This window comes from Phoca vitulina, unplaced genomic scaffold (genome assembly GCF_004348235.1).
Source record: "Phoca vitulina isolate PV1807 unplaced genomic scaffold, GSC_HSeal_1.0 scaffold10, whole genome shotgun sequence".
Taxonomy (NCBI): Eukaryota; Metazoa; Chordata; class Mammalia; order Carnivora; family Phocidae; genus Phoca; species Phoca vitulina.
Genome location: NW_022589713.1, coordinates 45613050 through 45635085, shown reverse-complemented (window position 1 = coordinate 45635085; position 22036 = coordinate 45613050). Strand labels below are relative to the sequence as shown.

Sequence of the window (22036 nt, the reverse complement as noted above, 5' to 3'; positions counted from 1 at the left end):
CACTGAATCAACAAAGCCAGGTCTCACATTTTGGAATTCCTGACTTAACTCGCTAGATGAAAACATGGTGATGGGTGGGAGGCATGAGATCTTGAGGGCGCAGTGGTAATTCAGTAAGTACTGTTTGTATACCAGGATATGTGAGATGTAAATATAGGTCATGAAAACATGGTTACCTGTTAATGAAATGAGTCTCTACTGCCTAACAAAACCAGAAAGCCCCAGAACACCTCACTGCTTTCTGCAGTAACACAGACTTTTTTGGCCCATGACTAATATTTTGCTAAGTGGAGAAATACCCAGCTTTGAGTCCTTCTGGTAGGGTTAATGCCTTTTTATTCATGCTTTAATATGAGGATTAACCAACCTGTTTGGAAATCTTAGAGAATGATTTTTGGTGAAGGGACCCTTTATTTAGGGACCAATTGTCCACAGCTTATGGCCCATTTTGCTTTCTCAGATTTAGACAGTTAACCTTTTATTAGTGAGTGCCCCTAATGATAAGCACAGAGAAGGAAAGGAAAGCTAACATTGTTGAAAGAAGATCTTAGAACTGGAAATGCCGGAAGGTTGGACCAGAGAAGTCATCTGGTCACACTTTTCCTTCAGCAAAGGAATTCCTTCACCAGAAGAACTTGGACACAGAAGCTGATTTCTAAAAACAGGCTTGCTCAAGTGAGCAAGTAGAAGAGGGTTCAGGGGTCGTTAAACCTGCCCTCCCACTCCTTCCCTTAAGTCTAAAGTACCCCTATGGAACACTGTGGGTCCCCCGGTTACAGTTTAAAAACTACTGGTCCAATTCCTTGATTTTATTTTATTCTATTTTAAAGATTTTATTTATTTGAGAGAGAGAGCAAGAGAGGGGAAGGGTCAGAGGGAGAAGCAGATTCCCCGCTGAGTGGGGAGCCTGATGTGAGACTTGATCCTGGGACTCCAGGATCATGACCTGAGCCGAAGGCAGTCGGTTAACCAACTGAGCCACCCAGGCGCCCCAATTCCTTGATTTTAAAGGTGGGCACACTGGCCCAGAGGGAGGTACCCTACCCTAAGTCAGGCAGTCCTTACTTACAGTTCTTGAAATCTTGGGGCCAAGTGTGGGGGGTTCACTGTTGTGTCCAAGTACAGGGTCTGGATGAGGAAAAGTTACCTACCATTTATCTCTCATTCTGGTGTTTAACACAGCACACGGCACTTAAGAGGGCCTTGAGGAATAAATATCTTAAGTGAATATGTATTTAGTAAATTCTGGTAGAAGCCGCTGGGGTAGCTTTGAAACCTACAGATATACCAGTGTTGTCTGGTTGTATTTGTCGGGACTCTTGGTTGTAAATGACAGAAACTGTTAAACAAAAAGGGGGTTTTACTGGAAGGATGCTGGGGCAAAGGGCCAACCAAGCTTTGAGTAAAGGCAAGCTGTGGCGGGGCTTCCGGAGCCTTGGCAGCTGGGGTCGCAACATTGCAGCCCTTCACTTAAGTCTCAGCATTTCCTCCACTGTTGCTCAGTGCAAGACCAGATACATCTGCTCCTTTGTCCACTTAGCAGAGAACAAAGCTACAGATAGTGCCAGAGTTTCATATGTCACAGCTTTGCCACCTGGAGAGACTTTCAGACCCACAATCCCTGGTAAGATTTCAGTTGACCTACTTCAACCAATTAGGGTCAGAGGTACAGGGAATTATACAGAATGACTTTATAATAATGGTATTCCTGGGTAGTGGTGTGGACCCATGAAGCTGTCAAAACAACACCGACACTGTAGCTGGTTGTTAGAAAGGGCCTCCTGCTTAAGCCCACGTGGGGTGCTGCAGATTGTGCTGCAAAAGGAACAAAACCTATTTATTTGGAGTGGAGTGCCTAAAACATAGCTTTACTCTGTCAGCAGGCATTCAGAAGTCCGAATTTTATATTCTTTCAAGATAAAATAGGACTAATGAAAAATTGCTAACATTTACAGAGCACTTAATGACATGCCCCAGATTCTTCCCTAAATGCTTTATGTGGTAACATTTAATCCTCACAAGAACCCTATGGTCTAATCATCTTCATCATAATTACTTTTATTGTTTATTTAAATTTTAAAATAACATTTATGGTATACTTTTCATATATGATACCATTATTCCCATCTAAAAAAGAGGAAACAGAAGCCGTGAAAGGTGAAGTAACACCCTCAAAGAGGAAAGTGATTGAGTGGCCATCCAAACCCCTGCACTCTGATTCAGGGTCCTAAGCCACCATGGAATACTGTCTTGTCAAGACACTCCTTAGGAGGTACAAAGCAATTTTTAGAAGTTAGGACTTGTATACTGTGATTTCAAAGCCAGGTGTCATGAAGACATCCAATGTGGCATACGTTTTGTAATCAGACCTGAGTTGGCATGGCGGCTCCGAGGCCTTACTGTAACCACGTGCAAATGGTTTACTCACCTATCAAGTGGGACTAAAGGTACACACCACTGCGCCCTCAAGATGTCATGCCTCCCACCCATCGCCGGATCAAGGGGACCAGGGGTGGGGCGGGGGGTGGGTGGGGGGAGGTAGTGGTGAGGGGAGGATTCACTTGGGCCTCCAGTTTTGTCACCAGGGGGCTCCCGAGGCCCTCAGCGGGGAGGGTGTGCGCCTGCGCTCTGCACATCCTGTAGCTCCGAGAGGCTTAGGGCCCCGCGACTCCAGGTTGCGCATGCGTATCTCGATCCCGCGGTTGCGATTGGCTTTCAGGCGTCAGAGCTGGTGTGCGCACGCGTGACTCCAAAAGGTAAGGCGCTTCGGGTAAGATGGCTGCCAAAAGTTTTGCTTTCCGCTTCAGAGGCTCCGGGCGCTTTCTGAGTGTTTTCGTGGCGGGAGCTGTGGTGGGCGCCGCGGGAGGCGGGTTCACGGCCGTGCAGTTGCTCCGGAGTCAGGGAGCTGAGACAGCGTTGGCGGTGAGGGAGCCCGACGGTAAGTCCACAGGCCTGCTCTTCTTTCCTGGCCCAGCTTTTGGGCCGGATTCCTACCTCCGGCGTGAATCGTAATCCTCGGCCCTCGGCTTTTCTTCCTTTACCGGCCCCGAGCCCGGGGGTCCTGGGTTTTCAGCCTTTCTAGTTTTCCCGTCCGGCCTCCCCGCTCCACCTGGGGCCTCGCCTGCCTCTTTCGCATACTTCTCCATCTTCATTTTCTCGTATTTATCACATGTATATTTTAATGTCTGTGACCTCCATTAGGTCGTTAGCTCCATAACAGCTCGGACTGTGTTTTGTTCTCCACCATATACACAGTCCAGTACCTGGTACATAATTGACACTCAGTAAGTGTGGAAGAATGAATAAATTAGCACCTGGTTTTAGCAGATTAGTTAATTGTCCTCATTTTGTCTTCGTTCAAATGAAGAGTACCCGCATTAACCCTAAAAACGAATCTGTCGGGTTATTTTATCAGCAAAAAAGTGGGCTTATTTCGGAAGAGTAGAGAATTAACAATCCAGGACAAGCAAGCTATGGCAAAACCATAGGCAAGTCCAGCAACCAAAGGAGAGGAACTTTATGGAGAAGACGGAGGAAGTTGGGAGGGGTTGTTTTTGAAAAGTCCATTGGAGAAAAGCAATAGTTCAGGGTGATGAGTTTCTCATTGGCTGAGTTGCAGGGATGGTCTTCTTGTAGAAGTTGCACTGGCCGTCTTTCCCTGTTGGGGGCCTGTAGGTGATGATTCTTCCCTCTTGACAGTTCTTCTGTCAGGGTCTGTAATTGACAGTTTTCCTGTAATTGACATGGAGTTGAATGGCTCGCCCTTCCAGCCTCCCCTTCTAGCAACAGAGTCCACTTTCCTGAGGTTTCCCTTTATTAGTTTCCACACCTGCTAGCCCTTCTCCAAAGTATGTAAATCCTCAAGCTACCAGGGGTACCTTATATTTAACAATGAAAATGAGCTCATGCTCATTTTTTACACTTTGCCTGGCATGCTGATTTAACTTGTTCCTTCTGATACTTGGCATTTAGCAAGAGAACTACTCCGGTAGGTTGAAGACCTGGAGAAGGGATCAAGAGAGGGTTATTTTGAAACTGTCTCCTTGTTAAATGTGTGCTTGGTTTCTCCCAGTAGGAAAAATAAGACCAGTTTTACCACTATCTCACGGCAGTGCACATCTCTGCTTCAGTTCCAGAATGATGCATGATAGTCTTTTAAAGTATTTGTAAAAGGCTGTGTTTTTGTCCCCACATTAACTCTTTTAATGTAATGAGGAAGTAGGCTTTTTCCCATTAAATCATATCAGTGACTTGTAATGATTGTTTTTCCTTTGCTGCTTTTATATACACGGTACTTTATGGGGCAGAGATTTGGACATTTGGTGTGAAAGACCAGTAAGATCGGGTCCTTATTTAAAAGTTAATGAGATAGCTGCAGTTTATCTTGTTAAAACTACGTGACTAATTATAGACAAAGCCTACTGTCTCTTTTCTCTACATTGGAAATAATTGTAAAATGAGATCTGGTTGATTAGATTTTTGAGTCAGTCCTTTGTAAGTCTCACCCCTCTCCCTTATAATTTTTTGTTCCTAGTAAGAGTTACTAATTATTTGTTATTTTTGTCCCCCTCTCCCCCTTTTCATTTTTAGGTTCTGCAGAAAAGGCTCTCTTGGAACAATTTGGAGTCCCTTTAACTGGAACAGAGACTAGGCATTACACTAATCATGCCTTGTCTTATGATCAGTCAAAGCGAGTGCCTAGATGGGTTCTTGAACATATATCCAAAAGCAAGATAATGGGTAGGTGGTTAGAAGTAAAGGCATTGATGAAAGATGTTTCCAAATTTAAAACAAGGAGGATTATTGATTCAACCTTTTTCACATTACAGCACATTTAGAAAATAATGATGTTTGTATGACACACTTAGATAAATGGACTTACCTGGTAGCCAAGGAGGTCCAGACCCTTCCCAGCTTTCTAAGGGGCTGAGAGGATCGTTATCTTGACATATGAGTTGGAGGCTCTGTCCTCCGTCCTAAATATTGCTACAACTAGCACTATTTGTTCATTATCTCCACAAATACTTTTAAAGTGCCTACCACATCATATGTCTGGCACTGTGCTGAGGTTTGGGACCAGAGCAGATGGTCTCTTGTTCTTGGCACTTTGAGTTAACGTGGGCGGTGGGTTGGCCTATCAAACAAATAATCATGAATATATAATTATTATTGGTAATAACTGTTCTGAAGGACAAATGATTGCAAGTTGGGTTAGTATAAATAAGGAACAGTAAAGAATGTGATGAACAATGATATGGGCGAACCTGATTTTGATTAGCAAGGCTTCTCCAAGAAAGTGGCTTGGAGGGTAGATGCTGTTACCTAGGCAGAGGAGTTGGGTGGTCCATGGATTGTGGACAAGGGCATTCCAGACAGAAAGAAAAGCACAGCTGCATCTTTGAAGGCCCCAATGTGAAGAGTTTTGTTCCCTTAGGGAACTAAAAGAAGGCCAGAGTGGCCAGAGCAAGGGAGAACATGTGAAATGAGACTGGAGAGGTAGGCGAGCATGTAAGTCTGTTCATGGTTTTTTTATGTCTTGGTGGATTCCTGTAATTAAGATGGCCAGATCTTGATATTTAATGTTAAATTGGTTTCCGTGTAGATTATTCTAGTTTACACTATCCACTGTTAGCTACTTGTCCTGTCTTTCACTCATAATGAACATTGCCAATTTAATAGCTGAATTTCCATTTATTGGTTACCATTGAAAGTTAATATTTTGTGAATTATTCTTTCTTTGAGTTATTTTTACCATTTTCATTTGGGATATTGTTTTTTGAATTGATTTGTGGGAGTTCTTTATGTGTTAAGGTATTACCTTTTGTCATAGTTGTTTTATTAATATTTGCCTTTTAATTTGCTGTAAGGCCCACACATTATTTCTCCTTTGCTTTACAGTACGTGCTCTGTTTATGTATATTAAAATGCTGATGTTTAACTGAGTTTGTCTTTCTAGAGTCAAACCAACCAGCAGAATAGCAGGAGCCTTGGACTTTGCTTGTTGCTAGAAGGAGACTGATATAGTTGGAAACTTTATCATAGCCGTTGAGAGTTGATTATAAACTTACATCAAGAGAAACTCACTTGATTTAGTTTCAAGCCTAATGAATTTCCTTTAAATACAAAACTTTTCCCAAGATGTAAGGAATTTCGGCTTTACTAATTTTATCCTATTAAATTACCATTTTCAGAGGCATATAAGAAAAATATTGCATTTCACATTGTATTTTGTAGTTTGAGGAGGTAAAATAATATTATTTGAAAACAGGAAGCAGTATACTTGTGATTTACTTGATTTTAGTCTTAAGAGTCTTCTGTTTTCAGTAATGACAGACTAGATTACTCAGGCTGACTCCTAAAAACAACAAGAAATGTTATTAGCAGACTGTCTGCTAAAAACAATAAGAAATATGTAGGAAAAAAAAACCACTTAAAAAAAAAAAAGTCAGCATGATAGTGGTGAATTGCCAAGCCAATATCTGGGGGAAAGCCAGAATCGAGAGAGGTAAGGGCAGATCTGGTAAACCAAAGCCACATTGCTTTTGATTCTGCACCTTTGTAGGGTGAGGGAGACTGAAGGTGAGACCTAGGGCTCACCCAGGGTAGATTGTCTTACAGGAGACCCTCCCCACATTAGCCTGGAACCCCAGGGGCCTGCACCCTGGGGGAGCATGGGGGAACCAGAACTAACCTGCCTGCTCACTGTAGGGGACTGTATGGAAGGTTGTCTTGGCACTGAGCAGAAAAGGGTCAAAAGGAAAATAAAAAGCTTGTTCCAGAGAAGGGGAGGCCACAGACTGGCTATCATGCAGACTTACAGGCCAAAGCCATGGAGCCTGTCTAGATCCAGGTGCTGAAGCCCTGATCTCGGTTTAACACAGTCCTCCACTGGTAGTGCCTCCACGTAACCTGATAGAAACAAATCTACAGCCATCTCAAGGAAGGCATCTTTATCCCAGGCCTTCGGAAATTCCCACAGGCGGAGATAACCAGGCATGTAAGGAAGTGATTCCAGTGGTAATGACACATAAGAGAAGCTTACTAATAATTTTTCTGTTATTTTTTTTCTTTATGAAGTGGTTCTAAAAAGCTCAGTATCAGATAATTTATTCTGAGTCTTGGGATCTGATCAATTAAAATTTTTCTGGCTGAATGAAATGACACTGGAATTGGTAACTTCATTGGTCTCCATTTTAAACTTTATTGAGTAGCAGTCTGACTATGTTCCATTTATCACTATTATTTTTGTAACTTAACAAGATCTGGCCTAATGACAGTGGAAAATAAAGTATTGGGGTTTGCTGATGTACACTGTGGCAAACTATTCTGGAGGTGTGAAAATATAAATAAAATTGAGATTTTTTTCTCTCCCACGTGGTACACAGATATTTTATTTCAGGAATTTCTGGATTGAGCTCATAACCTAAATGTTTGTTTTGTCATGGCTTAAGAGGCAGCAAGCAAGATATCAGAGACACTCTCCCCCTCCCCAAGGCTGTGGCTGCCCAGAACAAATTGTTTTGTGTCTATATATATCCATTATTTCAGTACATATAAACCTGTCAAATACAGTTGCACAAAATACAATACATGAGGGTCTTTTTAAAAAGCAAGAGTTTATTTAGTAGGTAAGCTTTTTATATAGTTCAGCTATTGATTGGTCATTGTTTTCACTTAAATACTATCCAGGGGATTTTTTTGCCTTTAATTTCAAAGGCTAGAAACACAAGTGTATGAGATAGCTACGCTGTATGAAAAGCATTCTTTCCTAGACTAGTCCTTGCTAAATTCAGATGAGGTATCTGAACTATCCCAGGAACGTGAGACATGCATGCAATCACTAAGTACTAACTGCTCAGAGAGATACTAGCCAGCAGCAAACAGCTTGCCTTGCTTAGAGAATTTTGAGGGATCTTTGTCCATTGATAACTTACCCGTTTTTTGTGTTTTTCTTCAGGTGATGCCGACAGAAAACATTGTAAATTCAAGCCTGATCCCAACATCCCTCCAACCTTCAGTGCCTTCAACGAAGACTATGTTGGGAGTGGGTGGTCAAGAGGACACATGGCTCCAGCAGGAAATAACAAATTTTCATCTGTAGGCATATTTTTTGGGAGGGATGGGAATGCGGGGCTGGTAGTCTGTATACCATGGGACTTGGGCATTAAAAGTATAGGAGCCAAACCTTAACATCTGAGAACTTTTATACTCTTATTTTGTATTTTCCTTCCTGACTTTAATTCCTTTGTTTGCTCAGATAGTGAGACATTCTTAAACAGGTTGAAAAAGTAAAACTAAATGCTATGTAAAAGAGAACTAGAGAGCTCTTAGGAGCGAACTGTCTATCTGTCTATCTATGTATTTATTTATTTTGAAAAATTTCAGATCTGTAGAAAAGTTGAGAGTACAGCAAAAACATTTTTACCTGTAGAAAAATTGAAAAGATGGTACAGCAAACACTTTTTTTTTTAGAGAGCGGGGAAGGGCAGAGGGAGAGAAGGAATCTTAAGCAGGCTCCATGCTCATTGTTGTTCAGGATTGCTCAGGATATTGTATCATCTAAGAATGAGGATATTTGTATATATGACAAGACTATCATACCAAGAAGTGTGTGTATATGTATTTTTGAATATTTATACAGTAATCTCTAACAGTTCATATTCAGATTTGCCGAATTGTTCCAGTTGTGTTCTTTACAGCTTTTTTTGATCCAGTGTTCAGTCATGAATCACATATTACACTTAGTTGTCATATCTTTCTAGTCTCCTTTACTTTAGGACAAGTTCTCTGCCAAAAAAGGAGAGAAATGTCTTTTATGACATTTATTGCATCAACTGTTGGTGATTATTGTCCTTAAGATAGTTGTTTTTAACCTTAGATACTCATTATAATCACCTAGGGATGTTTTAAAAAATCCTGATGCCCAGATCCAGAGCAGTTAAATCAGAAACTCTAGAGGGTGGAACCCAGGCACCAATATTTTTTAAAGCTCCTGGGTTATTCCAGTGTGCATTCAAGGTTGAGAACCCCTGCTTGAAGAGAAAGTTATTGATGGCATTGGCGATTAATACAGGTCAGTGGAAGGAAATAATAACGACAGCCTTGCAGGAGTGTGAAACGAATGAACACCTAGTGGCCAGAAATTCAGAAGAAAAGGAATTCTTCCCTGCCACTTTTGAACTAATATGTTTGTATTGTATTCCTTAAATAAAATTTCTGAAAGTTGACCTTTATGGAGAAACTTTTTTTTTTTTAAGATTTTATTTATTCATTTGAGACACAGAGATACTGAGAGAGGGAGGGAGAAAGCATGAGCAGGGAGAGAGGCAGAGGGAGAGGGAGAAGCAGGCTCCTCGCCGAGCCAGGAGCCTGATGTGGGGCTCGATCCCAGGACCCTGGGATCATGACCTGAGCTGAAGGCAGACACTTAACCATCTGAGCCACCCAGGCGCCCCTGGAGAAACTCTTTGTCAGAGGCTGAACACCAGAATTTATCCTTTAGCTTTATATTGGAAACTTTGCTCTTAGAGTCTACATTACTGGTTTGAATTTTAGGAAGTACAAAGAAAGCTAGCACACCAAACTACTTATTTTGTTATACCCCTTTTATGAATAATCATTATTGAGCTTTCTGACCTGGAATAGCTATGGCTTTCATTTATTTAAACACGTAGTCACTGTAATTGCCTCGAGCTAACATAGAAGGAACTGGCTTTCAGTGTCTCTTTGTAAAATCTTAAAGGGGAAGGCATTTCATTGCAAATTACTATTTTTATTTCTTTTCACAGAAAGCCATGGCTGAAACCTTTTACCTTTCTAATATTGTGCCTCAGAATTTTGATAATAATGCTGGATATTGGAACAGGTGAGGGGTGAGAGTTTTAAAATGTGATTCTGTGGGAGATGAATGATGTGCCCGGAGAACGTACTAGTGCACCCATCAACTGTTTCTCTTTGTTTAGCAAAAGCTAGCACTACTGAAGGTAAGTACTTTGGACTAGTTGTCTTTGCTGTATGCCCGGAGTACAGTTGTCTGTGGGAGTACAGACTTTAAAACAGCCAGCCATTTTGGTCATATTTGCCACTGGTCAGAAATCAAGTTTGGGAAGAAACTACTCAAAATATTATTACTGAGGCAGTAAGAGGTTTTTTAGTATGTCCAGAGGGCACTATATTTTTTTCTACTTGTATTTCAAGAGTTCCTGAGCTTTTATAAAAAAGTTTTTGATAGAACCTAACAATAAAATCACTGGGCTTTTTACAGGTTTTTGATAGAACCTAACAATAAAATCACTGGGCTTTTTGCAGGTTTTTGATACTTCTAACCAGTTCTGTCAGGGGATCTCTTTAAGCATCTAAAACTAGCACTGATTGAGGTTGTTTCAGGCTATTGCATTTTCCTCAAACAGTACCTTATGGTTTAAAATACATTAAGAGAGTACCCCACACTTAAGACTTGAATAATTATCAGTCATGGCTCCATTTTTTTGTCTATGTACCCTCTCTTCCCCCACTCATTTTAAGCAGGTGACAGCTATATTGTTTTATCTATAAATGTTTTAATATATATTTTTAGAAGATAAGGATTTTTTAAAAATTGAAGCAAAGCACGATTATTGCCCCTAAAAAATTGAATAGTAATTCCTTATTGCCAATTTGTTCAGATTTCTCTGATTGTCCTTAATTTTTTATTTATGGTTGATTGGTTTGAATCAGAATTCGAACAAGGTCCACATATAGATATGTTCTTTTAATACTCTTTTAATCTGTAGGTTTCCTTTTTTTTTTTTTTTTTTTAGCCTTGCAGATGATTTGTTGAAGATCTGGGATATTTGATTTGTCTTATGGAGTTTCCTTTTTATTTTGGCTGGTCGCATACCTGTGGAAGCATTTAACATTTTCCTTTCCCAAGGGATATATTTTTGGGAGGATAATTTACCTGATAATTAGGCATATATGCTCTGAGGTATAATACTGCTGATTTTACTTTTTAGATAAGGAAGCTGAGGGATGATGACATGCATTGTTATCTCTCCCAACTGCAGTATAAGAAAGTGCATATTAAACCTACTTGCCATTTTTATCCAGTAAATTAGCAAAACCATTTTTAATTGATAAATCCCAGTGTTGCAAAGATTGCTGTGAAACTGTGGTGTCATATTTTGGAGTTTATATAGTAAATTGGTACAATACCATTAAAATATTACTTTTACATATAATCAAGTGTTATTAAAATATATATTCAGTAAAGTAATTCTGGCCCTTGAAATTTATCCTAAGGGATGTTGCATTATGTAAGAAATGTTAGGATAAACCCAATTGCCCCACAATAGGAATGGTTAAATAAATAAGGTGTATCAGCTTGTTGAAATGACATATAACTCTTCAGAAAAGATTGAGAGCTACAACATAGAAAGATAAGGGAGAAGACAAAACAAATCAGTTCTAAAATGTACACTGAATGCACACACAGGAAAATGTAGATACTTGTATAAGTGCATGTAATTTTTAAATTTTCTTGTGTAATGAAGAACTGGGAAGATAGTTGCTTATATGCTTAGTGTTTTTTACAGTATTTGCTTGTTCACATTCATTTGTCAAATTCAGCATTCCTGCTATCTTTCCTAGGGATTTGAAATCCTTCTTTTCTATATGTCTGTGTGAATATCACACCTTTTTTTTGCTTTGTTTTTCAGAATGGAAATGTACTGTCGAGAACTGACGGAGAGGTTTGAAGATGTTTGGATAGTATCTGGACCGTTGACCTTACCTCAGACTGGAAGTGATGGAAAGAAAACAGTTAGTTACCAGGTAGGGACATGTTTTAACATTCAGGCTTATATTATTTGTATGAGATTGTAATTTCATTCTGTATTCTACTTTTTGATTTTATTTATTGAACACCTGTTGGAATGATAGGCACAGGGTATATCATGATGGATTAAAAAGCAACCAGTGACTTTAAGGAGCTCACAGTTTAGAAAGGGAGACAAACAAAACAAAAACAGAAAGGAGGGAGACAGAAGTGTTCTCAGTTAATCACGTTAAAGTCTGATATGCTGGCTAGTAGAGATAAATACATAGATGAAGGGGTATCATAAGAGCACTGACCAACTCTTTTGGTGTGGTTTGGGAAGACTTAACAGAGGAAGTGTTTTTTGAGCTAGATCTTGACAGATGAGTAAGAGTAAACTGAGTCGGTGAATCACATATTGTACACCTGAAACTAATGTAACACTGTATGTTAACTATATTGGAATTAAAATTTTTAAAAGTGGGAAAAAAGAGTAAACTGAGTCAGGAGGGGAGCATGGGAATTCCCAAAGCTGGAGCAGTGTAAGCACAGGACATTTGTGATTGACAGCATAGTTCTGGAACTCAGGTATCATTGATAAAGATTGGAGCTTAGGGTACAAAAGAGTATGGGTGGCTAACAGGGGATGAGGATTTCTACAACAGGACAGGGGCCAGATAGTAGAGGGTTTTCTATTCCATGAAGGCTTGGATTTTGCTTTTTAGACAGTGAGAAGTCATAGGTTTGTTTTAAGCATGGGAGATGTGATTTGTTTGGGGTTTTATTAAGAGTATTATGACAGCACCATGCATAGAGGTAGGTGAGGAAGGGGTGTTTGAAAGAGAAGTCAGAGATGAGGAGGTAAACGGACATTAATGCCGTGGTCCCTATGGGAACAGACACAGGGCTCAACTCAAGCAGCTGGAGTGAGGATGATAGAGGAATACAGGAAAGCGTAACCATGAATTCACTTTTTGGCTGAGGAAGAGGGAAAAGTTCAGGATCACGTTTAGATGGCAGTGAGTGGAAAAGTGGGAGGAACAGCTTTTTTTTTAGATGCTTGAGTTTTTTAAAAAGATGAAGGTTTTTTTCATGCAAGGTATTTAAGAACTTTATAGATTGAAGGAAAGAGGTTAAACTAGAAGAGTATAATTGGTGGTGTGAGGGCTTACGCATCTGATGTTGATGTGGAAGATTGAGGATTGCGTCTGGAGGGTAGCTGAATTGATAGTGATATTGTGAGATCTGTACAAGGTGGGGAACCCAGTGGAGTGTGGAAGACGTTATAGAGTAAAGAGGGATTGAAGGACTTCCCTGTAGGTCAAAGAGATGTATTTGGAGGGAACACTTAGTTCAGCTCTAGGAATAAAGCGCATATTTAATAAATACTGGTTAGGTTATATGATTACTTAAGAGAGTCTGTGATAAAAATGAATGACCTGAGAAACAGATTTAGGGAAAAAAAAACCCCAAAACTTTAAGTATGTTCTGTCCCACTTGATTTGCTTTTTATCAGCCTGTCTGGATCAGATGCGCAGTGACGTGTAAGTAGCCAGGGTGTTCACACAGGTGCTCACACCCTCAGAATATTCCAGGAGTTCTTATGGGAGGGAAGGAGTGGCAAAGGAGTTAGTATTTTAAGCAGATTAATTTCTCTCCTCTGATCAATTCGCTAATTTAATTTTAGTATTTTTTGTTATATTAGAAGGAAAAAAAATGGCTTAAAGCTCCTTATGTTCTCCTATTTTTTAAATATTAATTATTCTTGAGCTTTGTTAAATCTAACTTTTTACTCTTACCGTTGGAAAAGAGGTTCTCCTGACTTTTAAACCTTAAGTGATCAAGTTAGTTTTATGTGTGCTTTGTTTTCATAAAACTGAAAGATTTATACAGTGGCTAGCTTACTGTGTAGTAGATGAAAAATTTATACAAAATTTAAAAGGAAAAATTAACCAGTAATTAAGAGCATTTCACTAACAGTTTTTTTGGGTGGATATTTCTGTTAAGTATGTGTTGGCCAAATGCTGTAGTGGAAAGTATATTGCTTTTCTTAAATTGGATATAATTTTTAAAAATATAACACAGAATATTATGTATCTGCCGGCTCTTTCTGCTGAACGGGCCTAGAAGCAGTGATACGCATTTAGCAGTGAGCATACCTTGAGACCAGATCTTGTTTCTAAAAAACCATCTCCTACTGGAAGAACTTGGCACGCGGGGGAAGTGGCTGGTTCCAGGACTGGTGCAGGAAAAGTACAAAATTGTGGGGACGTGTCAAAAAGACAGACATCAGCTTGCAGGCGTTCCACTTACCATGTCTGGGGTGTTTGATAGCAAAACATAATGGACTACAGACCCACTGAGTTGGATAAGAATCCTTACTTCTAATACATAAGTAAATACATGAGTGTAAGGAAGAACTTCTGCTTACTGTAGTATGTCAACTAATTTATAAGAATGAAAGAGTTAGAAAAATCATTTTGCAACCATCATGGTAATTGATTCAGACAAGAATCATCAGTGGATGCTAAAACTAGTGAGTGAAAGTTTTACGGGAAAGAAGAAGTTTATATAATTAAAAGAGTCTCTCCACAAATTACTTATTAATAACAAAGCAAGAAATGGTGACTGTACAGTGGAGAAACTTTCCCTTAACCAAGTGATCAGGGTTAATGTTAATATTGTCAGTAATGGGATTACTGATACACTGTACTTCCGATGTGATGCACTGAGAATACAGGATCACTTCTGTGAGATTTCTGCCAGAAAGCACAGCAGGGAATCTTACCATGCGGAAATAACAAGCAAACCCCACCGAAGGTCATTCTGTGAAACAGCTGCCTTGTACTCTTCCAGCATGTTAGTGTCATAAAAGACAAAGGCTGAGAAACTATTCCAGATTAATGGAGACTAAAGAGTCCTGAAAACAAAATCCTAAGTCAGAATAGAAACGTTACTAAAAAGGACATTATTGGGGCAGTTGGCAACATTTGAGGTCTGTAGATTAGATCATTATATGTTATCAGTGTTAAATTTCCTGATTTTGATAATCATACTAATTATATAAGCGGATGTCTTTGCTCTTAGGAAATACATCCTGGAGGATGTGTCTATGACTTATTTTCAAAGGGTTTAGGGAAGGCAGCCCTGTCGGGACCCCTCGCACTCTTGAGAGCTTTTTCTGTCTCTTCGCTTAATAAAACTCTATCGCTTTACTCGCAAAAACAGCCAACTGACAAACAAGGACACAAAGGGTTTAGGGAAAAGAAAAATACAGAGGAAGAAAGAATAATAAAGCAAATCAGGCAAAATGTTAACAGTTGATGAATCTGTGAAGGGCACACAGGTGTTCTTTATGCTAATATTGTAAGTTCTATATTTGAAATTAATTGAGAATGAAACATACATATGTACATGTATTTTAGTATATCTTTTCTGTAGCAGTATTCTTCATTAAACTGGAATATATAAAACTAACCACAGAGAAGACTTACCTTGCTTCTCCTAAATAGCTTATCAGTGACTGCTATTCAAGCCTTAAAGAGAGTTTCAAAAGAGACCTGTCAGCTCTCCTCACCCGAATTAGTGTCATGGTGATGAAATGTGGGAGAGCAGTCAAGATCAGCTTCCTGAAGGGTAGACTCTGAATAATAATCTTGTTGTTGGTTTTTATGTGAAAGCTTTATTGGTCTTAGGGTCTTTATTTTCAAGTTCTGGGCCTCTGAACCTGTACTGTTAGTTTCCCATGTCCATAGTAATTCATAGGACTGATGCATGCTCACTGGCCAATCTTGAATCCAGCAAATCTTCCAGTGCCTGTCATGTGGGAGGAGGAATGTATACAGAATTGTAAATAACATGCCTTAAACTACACTCTTGATTACTTTCTCCCTTCTTTCCTGGATTTCACATCCGCAAGTCATCTCTCCTAATTTCTTTGAGTCAACAACTGTTATCAGTTCTCTTTCTTAATACCTTTTACTCAGATTTTGCTGAAGCTCTGAACACCTGCAGTGTAGCAGAGGCCTCCAGTGACTTTCTCTGCCTCCACTTCTGTTAGTGTCAGTCTGTCTGGAGTCCAGAAATCATTTCAAAGTATACATTTTTGCTTTTCTCATCCTCAAAAGCATCAGAAATGAGTAATGCCAAATGAACAGAAAAAGAAACTTCATTTGTACTGAAATCAGGAAATGTCCATAGTCATATCAAGCATTTCAAATAATATCTGAAAGATACAGTACATTTAGACTAAATTATAAAAGGTTATTTTTTTTTTAAGATTTTATTTATTCAAGAGAACGAGAATGAGCAGGGAGGAGGGGCAGAAGGAGAGAGAGAAGCAGACTCCCTGCTGAGCAGGGATTCCTGACACGGGGCTCGATCCCAGGATCTGGAGATCATCACCTGGGCCGGAGGCAGACGCTTAAGTGACTGAACCACCCAGGCACCCCAGGTTATTAATTTGACATGTGTTCTTTAGTCAAAGCATGGGGCAGGGTACTGGAATTAGTAAGAAAGTTTTTAGTAGGGAAGAATTTCTTAGATTCTTTTTTTTTTCATTTCTCTTCCACAGAACCTTAGATAGCAGATGCCTTTCTATTAATTTTAAAGCCTTTGAATCTATTCTTCATTAATCATATATTATGTTAGAAATTATGAAGGTAGATACTTATATTAAACACAGAATCTTGGTGCTTTTGTTCCCCCCCGCCCCCGCCCATGGCATTGAAGCCATAATTGCCGTCTTTTTATTTTTTTTAAAGATTTTATTTATTTGAGAAAGAGAGCGAGAGAAAGAGAGAGCATGTGAGCAGGGGGAGGAGCAGAGGTAGTGGGTTAAGCCGACTCCATGCTGAGCATGGAACCCCATGTGGGGCTCGATCTCAGGATCCCAATATCATGACCTGAGCTGAAACCAAGAGTTTGATGCTTAACTGACTGAGCCACCCAGGTGCCACTTTAATTGCCAGTCTTTTTTTTTTTTTTTTTTTTTAAGATTTTATTTGAGAGCGAGAGCACAAGCAGGGGGAAGGGACAGAGGGAGAGGGAGAAGCAGACTCCTTGCTGAGCGGTGAGTCCGATGCGGGACTTGATCCCAGAACCCTGGGATCATGACCTGGGTCGAAGACAGACGTTTAACTGACAGAGTCATCCAGGTGCCCTAATTGCCAGTCTTTTAATGAGCCTTGAATTTAAACTTTAAAAATTTGTTGTTACGGAACTCTATGTGCATAGTAACAAAAATGTTAAACCTTAAAGTATATGACATCATAATGAAATTCAAATAATATAAGGTATGAGAGGGATAGTCACCTCCTGGTCCCAGTCCCACGGTCCAGTTTCCTAGTTCTTCTGCTAGTTATCTCTCTATCTGAGAGTAATGGGTACTAAACTCTATTTCTTAATTTTGATTTGCCCATTTTAACAGTCTCTGTTGATACTTTCACATGAAATATATTAAATTTCTGTAGTTCACATATTTTTCCATTATCTGTCATTCACGTTAGTTTTAGTTCTTCTATTGGTAAACTTTACATCATAAACTTTATATAATATACTTAAACCTTTACTTCTTGATCTGTCACTTACGTTTGTTGAGGTTTATAGCATTTACATTTGTGTTTGCTAGCTATAATTTGGTCTGAGCTTTGCCTGTAGCAGATTTCTAAGGCAGAGGCCTCCTGTGGCACATCCAGGCCATAGATGATTTGACTTGGTTCACATAGTATGTTGTTTCTGAATTAGTTGGTAATTTTTCATAACTGGGAGGTTTCACATAAAAATCCAGATATTAGCTTCTCTTAAAAACAGATGACTCAAACACTTGGCATATATTCCCTTAGGTGCATTCACTAGCTGAGAGTAGCAGCTTTCTCCTTCAATGGAGCACATGTTCTTCCATTCATCATAGTCTTCACCTGGCCCATTTCATCCATTTACACTTCCCGTCTAGCCCTTGTTGGTCTTTGAGTTTTATAATCCTGGCTCTATTGAAAATATAAAAGCAGTATGTATAGTACTGTGAATGTTTAAGTAGAACATTTGGATCTCTAAAGCAGTAGATATAATCCTGTATGAAGTCTGCGCTGCTGGAGAAATAAGTATTACCACAAACAACAAAAATCTGAGAAGTGGAAAGTAAAGGCGGCAGGGTATTATAATTACTACTTTAAAAACTGTAATAATATGCTTTCACTTTCTATTTCAGACCATTTAACCTTATTATCATACTATTTTTTAAAAAGGTAAATCAGTTTCTTCTTGAAGACATCATTCTTGGAGCCCTCTGACTTCTGTGCTAATATGAACCGTTCGTTTCCTCCTTTCCATCCCTTCTTCTCTCCCACCCTCCCTTCTTTCCTTCCTTTTATTCAGCAAATAGTTATTAAGCTCCTCCTGTGTACCTGGCACTGTTCTAGGCATTTCTGATAACAGCAGGTAAACAAGGCTGTATGTTCTATGGAGCTCAGGTTATAGTGGAGGAGAGGCACAATAAACAAAATGCATATTAGAAAAAGAAAACACAGGGGTGGAAAAGAAAGACAGGATAGGCTGCTAAGGGGAAGTGAGACTGAGCAGAAACCTAAGTGAAATGAGGGAGTAACCTCTATGAGGAGTTTTCCAGCAAGTACAAAGACACAGGGGTGAGATTAGCTTGGTATATTCAAGGAGCCGCAAGAATGCCAGTGTGACTAGAGCAGAGAGAGCACCGAAGAGAAGGAGGGCAGTTAGAGGGAGGCCATGGGGAGAAGTCCAGATCGTATTCAGGGAGCTGTGATGCTTTTTGATCAGGATAGTGGCACAATCACAGCCCAGTCTGGCTGCTCTCTGTGAGGAATAGAATAGCCGGACCACTTAAGAGGCTGATGGAGTAGTCTTAAGTGAGAAGTAATAATGGCTTGACTAGAGGGGTGGTGGTAGAAATGGTGAGAAATGCTCTGATTTAGAATGTGCTTTGCAGTAGAACTGATGGTACTTTCTAATGGGGTAAGTTGTAGACTAAGAGGGAAAGAGTCAGGATAACACGTAGGCTTTCAGTCTGAGATCAAGAAGACCAGAGAGGAGCAGGCGTGGAGGCTGGAAATCAGGAGTGATTTTGGCTGTGGGAATGGGAGATTATTTGATGTCCAGGGCAGGCTCTGAGTTTGGTTGTCAGAGAGGAGAGGTTGAAGTGGCGATCTGCTTGGGAGTGGTCAGCACACCAGGTGATATTTAAAGCTATGATGGGATCGTGTAAGTGAGCATAGACAGGAGAGAGCAGATCTGCGGTCTGAACCCTGGGGGGCTCAGACATTCGGAAGTCAAGAAGAAGAGGGTCCAGCAAAGGAAACAAAAGGAACAATTTTTGAGGCAGAAGAAAAATCCAGGGAGAATGGTGTCCCAGGAGCCAAGTGAAGAAAGCATTTCAAGGAGGAAAGGATGAGTGGAATGTTGAGGGAATGATGAACTGACCATTGGCAACCTCCATAAGCTGTTGTAGTTTTAAGTCAGCTACACATCTGTCTTTCTTTTCAGTACACTCCTGGCTTAGGTCCCTTTCATCTTGGGCTCCCTCTTCCCCCTTTTTGGATTCCTTTTTTTGTTTTGTTTTGTTGGAATACATCCTCAGATTCTTTTTTTTTTTTTTTTTTTAATTTTATTTATTAGAGAGAGACAGCGAGATAGGGAACACAAGCAGGGGGAGTGGGAGAGGGAGAAGCAGGCTCCCCGCTGAGCAAGGAGCCCGATGTGGGGCTCGATCCCAGGACCCTGGGATCGTGACTGGAGCTGAAGGCAGATGCTTAAGGACTGAGCCACCCAGGCGCCCCACATCCTCAGATTCTTTCTGGAAGAGTCATTGGATGGTAAACTTGCTTGTCTGAAAATGTCCTAAAACCCTGGCAGTGGGACCCAGGAATCTGGCTCTCCCGGGCAGTTTTACGTGCACTGTAAGGTTTGAGAATCATCCCTTTAGAGAATATTTTTCTATCTTCATCCTGGAGGCAAGACAGGTCTGCTGCTTTTGTTGGTTGCACAGTAATTGTGTAGATGTATTCATCAGTCTCACACCTTGATTTTGACACCCTTTACTTACTGGAGCACGCATAAGGGGCTGTGAAAATCCAAGCTTTGACTCCTTCCTCTTTGTTTTATCTGACTTGTCAGCTCCTCTGTTTTCCAGAAATTCATGGCACTTCTTAGTCCAGTAATACACGACTCTGCCATTCTCCTCACTTGCATGGGACAGTTCTGTGTCAGACCTGTTTGCTGCCATGTTGTGTCTATATGTGTATTTTTTAAATTGGGGGAAGAGAGGAGCAGAAGCCTTGACCCAGGTTGCCATCTTGAACTGGAAACCTCCTTTAATCTTTATTCGTTAGTTTTTTGCACATCCTTGGCAAAGCAAGTTGATACTTTTTAACATTTCACTTTGAAATAATTTCAAATTTGTAGAAAGGTTGTAAGAGTAGAGAACCCCCCTAACATGTTTCACCTAGATTCACTAGTTGTTAGCGTTCTGCACCGCTTGCCCCCTCTTCTCTATGCATACCCCTCGTTCTTAGTACTTTCTCAACCATTCAAGTGTTCATTGTAGATATCTTGTCCCTTTTCCCCTAAATACTCCGTTCTCTCACATAACCACCGTTTAGTTGTCAAGTTCATGAAATTCAACGTAAAAGAATACCTGGAGTACAGTCCATATTCACATTTTACCAGTTGCTCCAGTAATGTTCTTCATGCAGTTTTTTCCCCCAGATTTGGAATGAAGTCCAAGATCACGCATTGCATTTTAGCTGTCAAGTCTCTTTAGTCTTCTTTAATCTCAAGCGGTTAGTTCCTCAGCCTTTTTGTCTTTAATGATGTTGACATTGTTGAATATAGGCCATTTGTTTTATAGTATGTTCTTCAAATTGGGTTTGTCTCTTGTTTGATTAGATTCAGTTATGTTTCTGGCAGAACACCTCAGAGGTGAGCTTGTGTGCCCCTCGGTGCATCACATGAGCGTGCATATGCTGTCAGGTTGTTCTGTTACTGGTGATACTAACTTAGATCACTTGATAAAGGTGGTGTCCTCTAGATTTCTTCATTGCTAAGTTATCATTTCCCCTTTGAAATTAATCCACTGTGGAAGTCCTTTGAGACCGTGTAAGTATTCTTTTCCTCTTCAAATTGTCAACTGCTAGTTTTAGCAGCCACTGAAGATTCTGGCCTGAATCAGTTATTACTATAATTGTTGCCGAATAAGGATCTTCTAATTCTTATTTCTTCTGCTTTTAGTAATTGACATTCTACTGTAAGAAAGAGCTTTTTCTTCTTATTATATCAGTATGAACTGATGGATTCTTATTTTATTCAGTGAGTTTTAATCAATCTGCTGTGTATTCATTTTGATGCTCAAATTGTCTTCGATTTGGCCAGTGGGAGCCCCTTCAGGCTATCTCCCATGTGCTTTGACACACCCTCATCGTGTTCTTAGCACTTCTACTTTCTGGCATAACAGGATATTCTAGGCTCATCTTGACCAGACTCTGGGATCAGCCATCTCTCCAAGGAGCCCTCGTTCCTTTTAATGGGAATTGGTATTTAGAAACCAGGTTCTGGATGACAAGTTGATTCTTGAGTGCTCGGTCTGCTGTTGGCTTGTCATGTGTGTTCACCACATTTATTTTTAGCCTTTTATAGTGGGTGGAGAGAGCCCCAAAGAACATAGTATACAAATTCTATTGCCTTTAGTGGCTCCCCGTGTTTTCTTTATCTTCATTGTTCCTTTCTGTTTTTTTGAGATTTATAGACTCTGGTCATAAAGAAAGCACTTACCTGTGCGCATGTGTTATGTGTGTGTGTATGCAAAGGGGAATATTGATAGGAATGTATCTCCCTGTAGAGAGATACTGGTTTTTATTTTTTTTTAGAATTGTATCAAAGTGATTTACTTTTTTATATTCATATTTTTCACTAACAGCTTCTCTGTAGTAATGCAGCTTTTGTTAGATGTGACATTATTTTTTCAGATCAAATGATTTCAGGTGGAATTTTAAAGTTAAAAATCTGTAGTGTATCTGTTAGCATAAAAGCAAAATATCCTTTGGTAAATTAAATTGGAAAAATTGTTTCAGTTTGCCATTTTAAGAATTTAGTTGGGCCAAACGTTTTATACATATGTGTACACACACATACATACGCGTAAACTTGGAAAATTTCTTTTATAGGAAAGGAAATTGAGGTTTAAAGGGGTCCAGTCCAACTCACGTAGCTAGTCAT

At 39.8% G+C, this 22036-nt stretch overlaps 1 protein-coding gene across 3 annotated transcripts in view; it reads left to right on the top strand.

Moving 5' to 3' along the window:
* The first annotated feature begins 2712 nt into the window (after window positions 1-2712).
* Window positions 2713-22036, top strand: part of EXOG (exo/endonuclease G) — a 39458-nt gene continuing 20134 nt past the window's right edge. For 2 of the 3 annotated variants that reach the window (XM_032408976.1, XM_032408975.1), the window contains exons 1-5: window positions 2717-2938; window positions 4591-4740; window positions 7958-8097; window positions 9789-9865; window positions 11697-11811. In XM_032408976.1, coding sequence (XP_032264867.1) covers window positions 2776-2938; window positions 4591-4740; window positions 7958-8097; window positions 9789-9865; window positions 11697-11811 — 645 coding nt within the window. In that variant the 5' untranslated portion in view covers window positions 2717-2775. Of the gene's footprint in view, window positions 2939-4590; window positions 4741-7957; window positions 8098-9788; window positions 9866-11696; window positions 11812-22036 lie in introns of all 3 variants that reach the window. The other variant, XM_032408977.1, reaches the window with a different exon arrangement.